Genomic DNA, 14,949 nt, shown 5'->3' with positions numbered 1-14,949 from the left:
GTTAATGAAGTCGCAGATCTCCTGGCTGTTCACAATGAAGTTAATCCCATCTGTAGTAAGGACCAGGAAGCTGTCGTCTGCATGATGCAGCTGCAACAAAGGCACAGAGCATGCACATCGATGGAGCCAGTGCTGCACGGCAAAGTAACTGCCGCCTTTTTTTTTTACACTCTGTTGCAAAGCACTTTTTCTGGGGGTGCTGTGTGCGCTCCTGCTTTCTGTGCAAGGACTGACTGGGACCCCCAAACCCTCAGCTGGCCAAAGGCTGCCCCTTGAATCCTCGAGCACACCCATCACCTGCACAGACTGTGTTCCCTCTACTGGAGGAGAGCGCCTTAAGGTGCTTCCAGTTCTAGGAAGCAGCCTTCTGAATACACTGAGGCCAGGAGACCAGATCCATATGTTACCCAGTAAACAAAATGCTTCTTTAAACTGAGGACTTCAAGGAGGACATGATAGCACTGCAAAGCCCTCAGGCCTACTGGGTGGCATTTAATTAGGACCAACTGAATTTTAACTTCTCCAGGCCCTGGGAAGTGCGCTGGGGAAAAGTATCAAACAAGATATGAGCTGAGAGGAGAACCTTCCTTCAAAAGTTGAAGGCAACTGTGCTGAATACCTTCTGGGCAGCTAATTTGTGTTCTGGACAACTACTGAGCTATGGTAAGATGCATGCAACTGCCCTTTCCTCCCTTCCTCCCAAGTGTGTAAACCTCTATGTATTCTACTTTTTTTTTATCACAGCCCATCCATACCCCACCTAGTTCTCAGTGATGATTTTATATCAGCATTAACCTCAAATTACTCATTTGACCACAAGCCCCAAACAGACTATACCACCTTTGTATTTCAGTGATGGATACCACGTGTTCTCTCTCTTCCCTCATCTTATATCGCGCTGTGATAAATGGGATTTAGAAGTTGATTTGGTTGAATTTAGTATCAGGACCAGATTATTTTCTGTCCTGTTAGAGTTAATCTGAAATGACTTAATTAGAACTGGTCTCCAGTTACTTCACCACAAACAAAAATCAATGCTTGGCCATCAGGCTTCACGTGGGCACATGTTGCGTGGGTACCACCACCTGCACCAAACACTTATGATGCCCCTTAGTCCGAATGTTGCTGTCCCCGTTAACCAGGCCTTCTTTTACCTTAACCCTTTTTGTTTCTGGCTGGGCTATCACACCACTGTTTTTAAGATCCAAATCTCCTATGCTCCGCGTCATTGCAAGTCTACCATTCACATGAGGTTGTCCCAGACTGTTCCAGGCAACGAAGCCACCGCACTTCCTAATCCTGTCCAGAGGCACAAAAGAAAAAGCGAATATGAGTTACCGCTTCACACCACTGCCCCTGTCTCTACCTGCAGTTTCTGTCACTAGCTACTGATGCGGAATGGGGTACGGAGGACCTAAGCTGGGAGACTGAGGGTTGGCTTTTGCTGTTTGAAGGGCTCCACAGCAGGGATGTGGTTTGATGGGCTGAGTCCTGACCTGGGAACCACAGTGCATTTCTTCAGCTCCTGGCTCTAACTTGGCAGTCTGGACAAGTGTGAACCATGTGGTCATGGCTCTATATGGAGTTGTAGACATGCTGATCTTACTGCCAAGACAGTTTACACTCATGCAGGGCTTTTCCTCTGAATGGAACCAAGTTAATTAACTGGAGCTGTGCCGCTTTCTGCCAGCTCAAAGGTGGTCTCAGGGAGTTCATGTTCAACACTCTGCTTTCTTCCAGGCCCAACCCAGCAGCAGAACACAAGCAAATCCTGACTGAGGCTGTGCCCTGGGAAGCCCCATTATCAGCCGACAAGTACCTTTCCTTCTCCTCCTTCCTTTCTGGAGTATGGTCAATGGTGAGTTTCATGGCCTTTCCCTTTCGACACAGCAGAGCACGACTGTCTCCCACACTTGCCACAACCAGCTCAATACCATCCCGGAGCAGAGCCACTGTTGCAGTGGTCCCAGAGTTCATCAGAGTTGCTATAAATGTCACATCAAAGAGAGAGGTTTTAGCACTGCCCTGACGCATGGGACCATTTATAACAGCAACAGTTTCAATGGGTAAAATGAAGACAACTCGTGTTCTACATTACCAGTAAGTAACTGCTTTTAAGTTTAAACTAAATCTACATATATATATTAAAAAAAATACAGCAAACATGCATGCATGTAGGACTAGGGGGAGAGAAAGGGGAAAGGGTAAGTATTTCTGTGCAACAACATGGCTCCATGCAAAGAGGGCAAGTGGAATAAAAGCAGGACAAGGTACACTGGCTTCCTTTCAGCTTGTCGCAAAGTTTTTCTGTCCCACTAGCTCCCCTCAACTTACAGGGTTCTTGTCCTTATCCCTGGGCACAGTGTCTGCATGGGTAGCCCACCATAAATCTGATGGCTCTTCCCTTCTGTTAGGTGGTGAAGTGGGCAACTGAGTAATAGTCATTGTAGCTCCATATAATTCACCAGAAGAGAAGCACTAGATCGCTCCTTTACCCCAGTCTGTGGGGTCCTCCCATTGCTGTCAGAGCCATGACAGTCTCCCTCTGCTTCCCCCAGCCTCGCCAAGAGACAAAGGGTTCTGGCAGGAGACCGCTGGCTTTGTTCAGAAAGGGACGCTGCTCCCTTCAGACCCTGTTGACTTGCTGGAGGCCCCAGCACAAAGGTGAAGCTGGATTCTGCCTTGCCTGCTGCCAAACCCATGTGGTCAGCTGGCAGTGGCTCTCTGGGCAATCTGCCCTGGGCACCGCTGAGATCACTTGACACAGGGATTTCCCAGAGGTCAGGACGGAGCCCCAGCTGCCGTCTTCCTTCTCTGACAGGGTCAGGGAGTGAGCTGAACCCTGACTGTGTTCAGGGACCTAGATGGATTAACTGGTGCAAGTAAATATAGGGCTTCTCATTTCAATTTCTACAATGCTCTGGAAAAAAGGAAGTGCTTGAAAAGGAGGAACGCAAGTCTGCCTATTTCAGAAAAGATCTGCAGCTTCATCTGCAGTGAAGGAAATGCCAAAAGAACTGTCCAGCTTTCCTTTTTTGTTTGCTTTTTGAAAGGAGCCGTCCCATTTTACAGTTAGTGTCTTCCCTTCCTGCAAATTATGCAAAGGCAACCCAGTGGGAGGTGCCTGGAAGGCAGTAACTCCTGCTGACTTGAGCTATTACAGCAAAATGCCTGGCTAGGACAAGCTATTGCCCAGAAAACATTTGCATTCACAGCCAAGGCAAATACCCTTGAAAGGCCCTCTGTGGGTCTCCTGCATTCTGGGATTTTCCAGTTTTCCCAGGTTTTAAAAGCAAGACAATTTGAGAAGGGTTTTGGGCTCACTTAGGAATGAGAATCCCCAGTCCTATTCCTGTTTTCGCATGACTAACAGTGAAAGATCTTTCCACCACAGCTTCTGCAGAGCTCAGCTATGACTACGTGCACTCTTACCTCTGGCCCTGCAGCCCTGACCCCAGGGAGGCGGGATGGATCTGAGACAGGACTGTGTGTTTGAGCCAGAGGAACATCAACCAGCCCCATCTCTGACCAGCTGCCGGCAAACTGCGTTCTCGCAGCACCACCCCCTACGTGCTACGGAAACAGAAACGCAAGTGCTCTGGGATCTGGGTGACCTCTCCCCAGCCCTGCCAGGCCTCAGCACTCTGTAAGTAAAACAGGGTTGGGAGTAAAGTGAAGCGCACAAAGCCCTGAAAGATGCATTGAGCCTTGTTGTGCAGCGAAAGCAGTGAGTTGATGAATCAAAGAAACCTCACAAAACGGTCTAAACTAAGCTTGAGTTATTATTTAAAACAGGTATTATTACTGCAGCGAGGACTTGGTTTAGCTACACGCTTAAACAACGCGTCAATTGTGAACATCAACCACGGTGACCGAGGTCAAATCTTGGGCTGTGTTATGGCTGCCATGCAGGCTACGACGTCCAAAGCTATTCAGATGTCGGTAGCTTCTGACTGTTCAGGTGAGCACTGACATCCTGTTTCTAATTTGAAGCAAGGGCTAGTGCAGTGCAAGGTCACTTTGAGGCACATTATGAAAGTAAGATGCTAACAAGTACCAGTGCGATTAGAAATTTTAGTAGAACCAGTAAAATACCTGTTTTAGCCAACAGTTAAAAGAAGTGAAACAAAGAACCTACATAAAACTACTTTTTTATTTCACAGAAAATACATTTTACTTAAGACATTAAAATGAATGCAGAACTGCTGCTACTCTCCCATTTCATTCCTTGCTTTTGGAACTATGCTGACAAACATAAGCAGTTTCGAGCCATAGTCTTTAATTCATAATGACTGGAAACATTTGGACATGCAGGTGAATCTGCATCTTTCAAGTGCAGAATTACTCTCGAAGCCAAAAGGCACAATACTAAAGAACAAGTCAAGATATGGTCCGGAATTGTGGTAATGGTCATAGTGACGTGAGCTTTATATACGTTTATTAGTTAAACAGCACTCCTAGAAAAATAAATGCTGCTCATGCTCTCTTCCCTGGAACCAGTTCATGATCTGGGTAGGGGTGTGAGAACATGGATGTAGCTAGACTACACGCATTATGTGATTTCTAGCTCAAAAACACAGGAATGATGATGGGATACCATTTCTAATGCTTTACTACGACTGCTGCTAGGTTATTTAATAATATCAAAATATGTTACATCAGCATATACATTGGTTTTAACAATTAAAGAGTTTATTTTGTTTTCCTAACAATATCACTATAAAACTAAAATCTTTCAAGAGGTTCTTAACACTCACTGGACAACTTCTACTGCAAGTCATCTCAACTAATGTGACAAAGAGGATGTGGGAACCTTCCAGTAGTCCAGGCTAGGAACCGCCGGACTCCTTCACCTGGGACAAAATTAAGCAGATCTCTCTTTCCACTGAAGCCCAGCATATAGTGTCCAGGGCCTCCAGTTCTAGAGCTGCTGACCAGGTACAGTGTCTGCCACAAATAACACGCACACAGAGGCAAATAGGAAATTTACCCAGGGACTTTGTTCAAACAAAATAAACCTGCAACACTGGAGATGAAAGAGTAAGAGCTGCAGAGCAGGGGAAGCAGTCACTCTTGGGTTTGCCTGCACTGTCTTTTGTAGGTCGTACAGGAAATACCTGAGGCTTACACATGCATCTCTGGCCACAGATAGATCGGCCTTGGTTTCTGGAGAATTGCCACCGTTCTCACTTCTCATTAAAACTGTGTGACAAAACCACTTTAAATTCAGCCAAAATAAGAGCTACAATTTTTTTTTTTTTTTTTTCCCTGAGGAGTTCAGTAACCAACCAACAAATCAACGAGAGAATCGTATCAATGCTAGCGGGCCAGCTGTCTCATACATGGTAAGAGTGGCCACTCTGAGGAACATCTTCAGTACAGAGTATGTCCCAATCTATTTCCTCAAGGTAATTGATTTATTTTTATGTATATGTAACACAAAAAACGGGGAGTTCAAACTGGTGCCAGATAAAATGGGGCCATCTTACAGGCACTGAATAGAAGTATGGGAATCGTTCTGACCCATGGGAAAATCTGCAAAATAAACATGCCTTTAATATTGTAATTAGTATCTTCTACTTGATTAGGTAATAATCAGGGCCCTTGGATAAAAAGGCTGCCTTTGTAACAATTGATGGATTTATGAAATATTTAAGTGCAATTTCTGCAGCTCTCTCTTTTCCTCAGTGTTACAGGTTAACATATTCAAAGAAACAAAAACCATATGTTTGAATGGTAACTTAAAAAAACAAAACCAAAACCCACTACTTCTTAAATTTAGTTACTTTAAAATAACTTTTGCTGTTTGCTCAGCATAGTAAGATTCCAGAAGTGCCTTTCAAACATAGATACATCAGTTAATACCTGGCTATGTTTTAATAAGATGGCTATTCCAGAAGTGAGTGGCCAATGTGATTAGAGTTGGATGCACTGAACGTGGAGGTCAAGGGAAAGACTTCCTGTTGTTTTCTCTGAGTAGTGGATTGCAGTGAACAGCAGCAGTAGCAGTACCTTGTAGGACCACGTTAGGCCAGGAGAGGGTTTGTCCTACATTCCTCCAGAGCGATGCTCAGATTTCCTTAAGCACATGATTCACTTCATTATTTCTGTCCTTGCTGAGCAAAGCTATTCAGCCTTTAACATTTCAGTTTTTATGGCTGGTCAAAAATATCATAAAATTCTGTCCATCTGCGTTAACAGTTGTCCCATAGATAACAATGTAATTGTTGGATGTGAGCTTCCTTTACTGTGTCCTATACCTAAGTTTAGCAGTGATTTAAAAGTGACTGGATATATTTAAATGCATGGAAGTGAACAAAAATGCATTTTTTTTTAAGAGATATCAAACACCATGCTTCAGGGCTCAGGCATATCTCTAAGCTGTTAATGATTAGAAGGGATTTAGCTGGAGGACAGATTATTCCAGATCTGCCTACAGGAAGTTCCTTAAGCTTTTGTGTGAAACAACAGGTACAGATCACTGCCAGAGGGGACTGGACCAGTCTCCAGAGGGCCAGTACAGCACTCCAGGAGCACTAGTGAACTACATGCCAGACACAGTAGCAGTACCTGGAATACATACATATACCTTTTTTTTTTAATTGAAAGTTCACAGAAACTATGATGCTATGTATTTTCCATCTATAATTTCAAATCTTCTGTAATTGTAAAGTGAACTACAAAGGGCCATGCCCTTGAAGACGTAGCTAGAAGCTCCAACAAGGCACATCTCTAGTCCTGTTAATTTTGTGCCATTATATGAGGTTTTTACCCCTTAAATGGTACAATAAATGATGCATCAAATAAAATCCATGCCATGCTGGCTACAGGGGTTTGTCCCAGGCCTTATGTTCCTTCGAACATCCAGGCATCCACTTTCAAAGCTGGTTGTGTGTTAGTAAAGACCTGGGTATCCTGAACATACACTGGTTCTTTTGCAGATGAAGTGAAAGGAGTGAACCCTGGCAGGGTCATCTACTGGAACAAGGCTAAGCTATTCTCTTCCACTTCATCAGCTGTGGCCACGTTTCAAAAGGAGGTCAGTCTTGGGGAGCATCCAGCATATCCCAGATACCCAGTGCTACACAACCAGCCACCATTTTCAAGATACTTTAGCAACAGGCTTGGCTGTCACATCTAGAATAGCCACAACAATTAATCAGAAGTTTTGCTGGCACGCTGAATCCGTTTGGAAGTAGGCTTCTAACAAGGATACATGCCAAGCACTGAAATTTTATGCAACTTTCAAAACAGCAGCAACAACAAAAATATCCACACCAAGCAGTCAACACAGTATTGAATTATTTTAACAACAGACATGCAAAACGTTTGATTTGTTCAGAAATCCACACTTGTCTTTGCACCCTGTTACTCCACTCTTTGCCTTGCAGCTTGATTTTCAGCTGGGCAACCACTCAAAAGCACTGGGCACTTTTAGATCCCCCTGGCTCCTGCAAGAGCTGGCAGGTGCTCAGCCTACCTGAGAAACACTGAGTGGTTGCCAGAGTATGGCCACTGCAGATGTCTGACAAAGCTTTTGCCCTCTCTTTTGCTTGACCTCAAGCTTTTTTAATGAAGAAGGTTTGTCCAGTATCTTGGTAACCGTTACATAAATTTGCTGGTATTTGCATTACATTTCATTAAGCAGCACCAGATAGATAAATGATATGAAAAAAAAATCCTGTAAGCCGTTCCAAAATGCTCAGGTTGCTGCACAACTTGTATGTCAAATGTTGTTGTTAACCAGTTCCATAAGTCTCGTGTATGAAATGCTATAATAATCAGAAACCATTTTCAGAATAACAGAATAATATACCAAGTACAGTTCCCAGTGCCTCTCCTCAAGGAGCTGCTCTGACACTTAACAGAGGTCACTTCAGTGAGCCAAACAAAGAGCTGTCCTACTAACAAAGGGGCAAGGAGGGGACAAATATAACAGATTTTCATATAACTGAAAATAAAAGGTCCTGATCCAGGGAAGCACATAAACCTGTATTCAGATGCATTCTTGAATTGGGGCTTTAAGAAAACGTATTTGCAAAGAGGCTCTGGGATAAAAAGCACATCTGCTCTGCTGGTGTGTCTCTCGTGAGCTCAGTTAAAACTCATCCCATAGGTCAAAAGTGACTCTGGATGTTTTTTACCACATCACTATTTTTTAAAGAATTTCAATATAAAAAAAATAAAATGGGATCTAATGGGGAAATTAGCTTTATAGATTTAATCCTCTCTTTTAAGAGATGCATTTCAGGACTTAAAACTTTTTTTTCCTGATACCCTAGCTTGTACCAGGTAAGAGGAAAGGTGTGTAATCCCTCACAGTGCTGCAACAGTCAGGCTACCTGTCCTGCCAGGAAATATTTGAGTCTACCTAGATTCACGTAGCCAGGAAGTGCAGGAAGCCACTCTGTTACTTGATTGTATTAATTTATTGCTTAAGAAAAGTAGCTTGAGAATACAGTATCACTTCAGTCCCTAGAGGGCTTGTTGGTTTCAAGTCTTTCTTGGAGAGAACACTTTTATAGTTTCTGTTCTTCTGAAGTGACCTCAAGTCATGTTGCCAGTACGAGCACCAGCACCGGGACAGGTTTTTTGTTTGGTTTTTGGGGGGTTGTTTTTTATTTTGTTTTGTTTTAAAGACTGATTAAACTGACTCTTAAAATTGTATCTCATGGCTGAGGAAACTCCTGTGTCAGAACTGGGATGAGGACTTTATCTTCCTTCCTACATTATTCTCTATAAGCTCCAGTTGCTGGAACTGGGACTTCAGATATTTTTAGTCTCTAGACATATACACAAGAACTTGATTAACAGCCAGGACTAAGGAGTCTAAAAGGGCTGGTGCCAGCTTTATGACAGCCTTACCACAGCCAACTTTGTTTTCCTCTTCAATGTTTTTTTTTTCCCTTTCACATTCAGCTACTCCTGTGATTCTGTTTGTGCAGAAGCAATATTAATTGTATTACTTTTGGCTTACGTTCCTCCCCAGTTACAGCAACCAAGTTAGAAAGGGGAACTTTCGAAGCTGTTGCTTTTAACCCACAGGAATAACAGCCTTAAAAAAAAAAACCCAACAAAAAAACCCCTCAGAAAACACAAAAAACCCCAAATATAAAAAATGCCAAAAAAAAAAGCACCAAACTCCCACCTCCAGGTTTACACAGTAAAGTTATGCTCCTTGCAAATCTAAATCACTCTTTGCTAACTTGACAAACACTGTCCTTGACAGAATAACGTAAAGAGAAATTTGTTGATGATTATGCTAACATTCAGATTAGTAACTTCCCCAGTAAATTTGTTTTAGAAGTTTTATAGCTTTTTCATTTTAAGGCGGTAAAGCATAATTGTTTCATTTACAGTGAGTGATCAGAGCAAAATCTTATGTTAAGTAAAACTCTTTTCACACATTTTTCTTGACATTTTACTATAAAATTACTGAGCAAATATGAAAAACCTTACTCTCCACACCCATATGAGTAGAGTATTTCTTTACCTACCATCAGCAGACAGATTAGCGTGCCTTTCGTATGCTTTGTTTATTTCTAGAAAAGCTTTGTTCAAAACACTTTCCAAGTTCTCCTCCTGAGCAAGAAACTCTCTGGAAACAAACAAGCAAACAAAAAATTAAACTTCTTTACAAGAAATATACATCTTGATCAATCAGTTCCATAGCCTTACCTGCTCCCTCTATGCATTGAATAATGCTGGATTTCAGTGAAAAGGTAATACGATTTTACTAACAACCTGCACTGGAAGCATAATCCTGTAACTTTGCAAATAGATAAAATTCCTCTTCCAATGCGTGGGATGTGACACAGAGATAGAGAAGCGTGTAAGCAAGCCGTAGGTCAGCTATCACAGTGACCCCATCTGAAAACAGACAGTTCACACTCTCTGTGTTCCCAGTCCTTTCCTGGTAGCTGAGTACAATCATATTTTCCTTGCTTGTTTTTGTGGGCTTGCTCAATGGGGCAGCCACCACACAGAGTAAGTAACATGTCTGTTGTAATGGACTGTTCTAGTCCAGTGTCCCTGCTGTCCTGCTGGGCTAGGTGGCTATACATCCTAGCAGCATTAGTGACAATGGATGACCCACTGATTCCCTTTACGTCCTAAGGAAGTAATCTCTACTGTAATTCTGTAATTAATCAAATTAATATTGTAATTTGACATGCTGTCATAGTTTAACCCCAGCCAGCAACTAAGCACCATGCAGCTGGAGAATAGGGGAGAGAATTGGAGGGGTAAAGAGACTCATAGGTTGGGATAAAACCAATTTAATGATTGAATTAAAATAATATTGTAATAATAGAATATACAAATGAGTGAGGCACAGTGTAATTGCTCACCACCTGCCGACCAATGCCCAGCCTGCTCCTGGCTAGCAATCCTAAAGGCCAGAAAATCCCGAAATCACAGTCCCAGAAGAGAGAGGGAGACAATCTTCTGGCCAACCCTCGTTTATATACTGAACATGACGTTATAGGATATGGTATATCCATTGGCCAGTTTGGGTCCATTGCTCTGGCTATGCTCTTTCCCAGCTTCTTGTGCACCTGCAGGCTAGCAAAGCATAGGAAGTTGAAAAGTCCTTGATTTCTTAGCAACTAAAAACATCAGTATATTATCAATACTCCACTCATACCAAATCCCATATGAAATCCAAAACACAGCGCTATTCTAGCTACTGAGAAGAAAGCGAGCTCTATCCCAGCCGAAGCCAGGACACGCATTCACTTGGTGCACACTTACTTAATATATTTTTCCATGTTCTTATCACAGAAGTCTGCTGCTGCTGCCCCACCATGTCCATCATATACTGCAAAGTACAGGACATCCTCCGTCAGCTGAGCATAACCAAACCGGTCTTCATTCTCCTTACGCTTCCCAATATGGCTAGCACAGCCCACGTTGGCCAGGCTGACTTTTGGAATTGGCTTCCCATACTTTATGCTTGGTGGGAGGAGAATAGGTTCGTCAATGCGATTGTCCCAGATGCCAAAGGTGTCCCACGTGGTAGGTCGCCCGCTGCCATCTGGATCGAAGCGGGAAGCTCGGCGCTCGGAGGTGGAGCTGTAGCAGGCGGCTGTCGGACGCTTCTCGTCTTGCAAGAGGCGGGACGTCAGCACGGCTCTCCTTCTTACTTGATACCCTCCATTTCGTACCAAATTAATTAAAGTAGCTGTTGACATAACTTGCCTTCCCAGAGATTTGTAGGAATAAAAGATGAGGAATAGCAGATAGCAGCTGCTGGAATGCCTTCGAGAACAGAGAGAAAACTGATGAGGAAACAAGAAGCACAGGAAGGGGAATTTTCAGTTACATCATTCAGGAAACAATGTCACCCTCGGAGCTCGGAGCTCACTAATCATGCAGAGCACAGCACTGCCTGGAAGAAACTACAGCACGATCTGCATGACTCACCGAGAAACAATCCTACACAGACCAGCCCACATCTAATGGGAAGTACTGCAGATAGATCAAGGTAAGGCATTTCTGCTGGCCGCTTGCGGAATGGTATCTTGAATTTTCAAAGGTCGAAGAGGTTGTGGTGGAGCAAATGAGAGCAGTAACGACTCTGCTCCATGTCAGAGCAGAATGAATATGTATGAATACGTAAAAATACGAGGTAAGGTCGTGAAAATAAGCTTATCATGCAAGCTCTTCAAGCAATTGCTGAAACATTCACACTGTGGCTCCCAGGGGGAAAGGCAGGAGAAATATCTTTGCTTAGATTTTAACGGGTTGTTTCATCTGCACATGACATTTGGTTCTGTCACATTTATTGTGAACTTGAGCAATACAGACCTGTGCAGTGCACTGTGATCTCCTCAGGCTATTTAAGAATGACCACTAAGAGTGTATCCATGGACATACACAACTGCACACAAAAACCTCCCCCCCAAAAAGACCCGTGTAGCCCTTCACTGTTTTGTCTGGCCTGAAGTTCTCGGACACTTAACCCTGAAATGGGCTGCCTTGGCTAACACAGGCAAACAAGATCTTCTACTGGCTTCTCAGATCTCTTTTCTCGTCCAGATAAATTAAACATGCCACTCGGCTCAGCACAGATAACAATTCAGTAATGATGATTCATCTAGCATGCTGAAAAATGTAGAAAGATTGGCTTATTTAACCTTTTGCAGGGTAACACCCAACCTGATGAAAGTCCAAAAGGCTGGGATGCAGCATGTTGTAAATCCATGTTGTTGCACCACAGTAATTTGAACTGGACCATGAGATCCTCCCTTTTGGGTGGAGAGGAACCAGAGGAAGTTCAATAAGGGCAAGTGTAAGGTCCTGCACCTGGGGAGGAATAACCTCAGGCATCAGTACAGGTTGAGGCCTGACCTGCTGGAAAGCAGCCCTGCAGAGAAGGAAGTGGGAGTGCTGGTGGATGATCAGTTGACCATGAGCCAACAATGTGCCCTTATGGCCAAGAAGGCCAACGGTCTCCTGGGGTGCATTAAGAGTGTGACCAACAGGTCGAGGGAGGTTCTCCTCCCCCTCTGCTCTGCCCTGATGGGGCTGCATCTGGAGCACTATGTCTAGTTCTGGGCTCCCCAGTTCAAGAGAGAGAGAACTTCTGGAAAGAGTCCAGTGGAGGTCACAAAGATGATTAAGGGGTTGGAGCATTTTTCTTACAAGGATTGACTGAGAGAGCTGGGTTGGTTGAACCTGGAGAAGAGAAGACAGAGAGGGGATCTTATCAATGTTTATAAATATCTAAAGGGCAGGTGTCAAGAGAATGGGGCAAGACTCTTTAGTGGTGGCCAGTAAGAGGGCAAGGGGCACAAGCTGGAACACAGGAGGTTCCACTTAATCATGAAGAAAAACTTCTTTACTGTGAGGGTGACAGAGCACTGGGACAGGCTGCCCAGAGAGGTTGTGGAGTCTCCTTCTCTGAAGACATTCATTCAAAACCCGCCTGGACGCTTTCCTGTGCGACTTGCTCCAGGTGAACCTGCCTTGGTAGGGGGCTTTGACTAGATGATCTCCAGAGGTCCCATCCAACAACCGCCATTCTGTGATCCTGTGATCACTGTAACTAACCACACAATTTTAAGTGAGGGACTTCTAACTTAATTGCTCAAAGTTTGCTGAGAGCAAAGTTATGAGTGAAAGGTAATTATATGCCATAATAAAGGAATTAAAGGCATGCAGGGTCACGGTGAATGCCAAAAAAACCCCAAACCAGCAGAGTGGTCTGACATAATCAGGCAGCAAAGAGCAACATGTGGACCCCAGAGACACTGTAATTCTGGGCTGGAGTGCCATGCCATTGTACTTTACCCATGCCAATCACAACTGCATCTGTAGATCTGAAATATTTGTTAGAAGTACTTTTTCAAATGACTAGACAAAATCTGGATGCTTGCAAAAAATGCAGTCAAAGGTAACTTATTAAGTGGTTGCTTTAGCAGAAAATAGCTGTGACGTGAGCTTTCTGGAGGCCTCCATTAAACTTGTTGCTCACAGCTCAAAGCACATTGCTTTAGATACTTTTGGTTTATCTTTCATTAAATTCTCAGATGAAGAAAGGTTTCTTTCCTTAGCACTTAGTAACTATCAACTTGATAAAAGGCCAAACGTGCTGAGAATCACTCTTGTTGCACCAGATGAAGGTGGACTAGGCCACCGGGCAAGTGGAACTGACCACCTGGAATTTTAAGATTTTCTATTTTATTGCAGGGTGACAGCACTATCACATCCTTGCATCAACATAGTTACAGGTATTTAAAAACTGATTTACTTTATTGAGTTGCTTTTTCTTTCCTGTTACCCTTGACTCATAACAACAGCATGCTAACTTCCTTCTGTGAAGCACAGCACGATCAGATTGAAAGCCTGCCAATTAACAAAACCCACACTTGGGTTTCACTTCTGTCAGCCTGGAAGGAGAACATGAAACGTTAGCTATATTTAGATTTGCCAGCATCCACAGCATGAATCAGGGGACTAATCCAAAATCCGAAGCTAATTAATACATTTGTTCCCTATCAAATTCAACTCTCAAAAGGCCTTTTTTTCCAGGCAATAATAAATACTGACAATGGTGTCACTTTTCTCTGCAAGTCAGGAGTAGGAACCTGATCTTTAGTCTCTGTGATGTAAACAGTTGTGTTTTCAGTTGGGCACATAACAGTCTGTGCCTTCCCAAGTGGTATGTTTGCAAACACAGGGCAAGCCTATCTGGGCAAAACAAGACCGAGGTATTGAAAAGTGGGGCACTGGTGTTAAAACCAAAGTCCAAGATAGACAGTTGTAGATGGAAATCTGTTTTGAGGTGCTCCATCTGATCCTGTTAATCAGCAGATGTTTAACTTGAAATAGTTCCTGCAGACAGTCATGGAACTACAATGCTGAAAGCGAATGAAGTGAGTGATTAAACTGTAGTTCAGCATGGTGCATGGTGTCTCTTTCACAGGCTGGCTGCTTCTTGGCAGATGGAAATTTCCCAGACTGCAAGAAGAAAAGGGGAAAGAAAAAAAAGAAAGAAAGAAACCCGGAAGAAAGCGAAGACAGGCCTGCTGCCCCAGGGGATTAAACGTATGTAAAATGGAATTTAAAACTTTTAACGCGCAGAAGGGCGCTTGCCTTGCGTGCCTTCCAGACCCCACAGATGTGGGCAGCGCTGTATGTTTCTGTATGTTAAGTTCGTCTTAAATCAGTTGTTTGGGTTTTTTTAAAAAGCTGTGACAGTGTAATCTCACCCCCTGCCTGGGTAATACACTGCGCCGACAGCAGCAATTTAAAGGGGCTCCCGCCGCTACTGACTAATTACGAATTAGGGTAACGCACGGTTTGTTCCCGAGCACAGGAGCTGCGCATAGCCCCAGGAAGGCTCGGAGGAAGGACGGACCCGAGCAGATCTCCCCCCTCACGTAAGCCCCTCATGACGGGAGGGCTGTGCCGGCTGCGGTGCAGGGGGCGGCAGCGAGGGGTGCG

At 43.8% G+C, this 14,949-nt stretch overlaps 1 protein-coding gene across 1 annotated transcript in view; it reads right to left on the bottom strand.

Moving 5' to 3' along the window:
- The window catches only part of PPM1K (protein phosphatase, Mg2+/Mn2+ dependent 1K), an 11,977-nt gene extending 720 nt beyond the window's left edge, over positions 1–11,257 (bottom strand). The window contains exons 1-5 of the mRNA XM_010166111.1: positions 10,753–11,257; positions 9,498–9,598; positions 1,820–1,985; positions 1,155–1,299; positions 1–90 (exon numbers count right to left, since the gene is read on the bottom strand). The exon at positions 1–90 is cut by the window's left edge and continues 39 nt beyond it. Of these exons, the coding sequence (XP_010164413.1) occupies positions 1–90; positions 1,155–1,299; positions 1,820–1,985; positions 9,498–9,598; positions 10,753–11,192 (942 nt within the window). The 5' untranslated portion in view covers positions 11,193–11,257. The remainder of the gene's footprint in view (positions 91–1,154; positions 1,300–1,819; positions 1,986–9,497; positions 9,599–10,752) is intronic.
- Between the last annotated feature and the right edge of the window lie 3,692 nt (positions 11,258–14,949).

Source organism: Antrostomus carolinensis, unplaced genomic scaffold (genome assembly GCF_000700745.2).
Source record: "Antrostomus carolinensis isolate BGI_N321 unplaced genomic scaffold, ASM70074v2 scaffold39434, whole genome shotgun sequence".
Classification (NCBI taxonomy): domain Eukaryota; kingdom Metazoa; phylum Chordata; class Aves; order Caprimulgiformes; family Caprimulgidae; genus Antrostomus; species Antrostomus carolinensis.
Note: the sequence above shows the minus strand (reverse complement) of the source record. Positions and strands in the feature narration are given on the sequence as shown.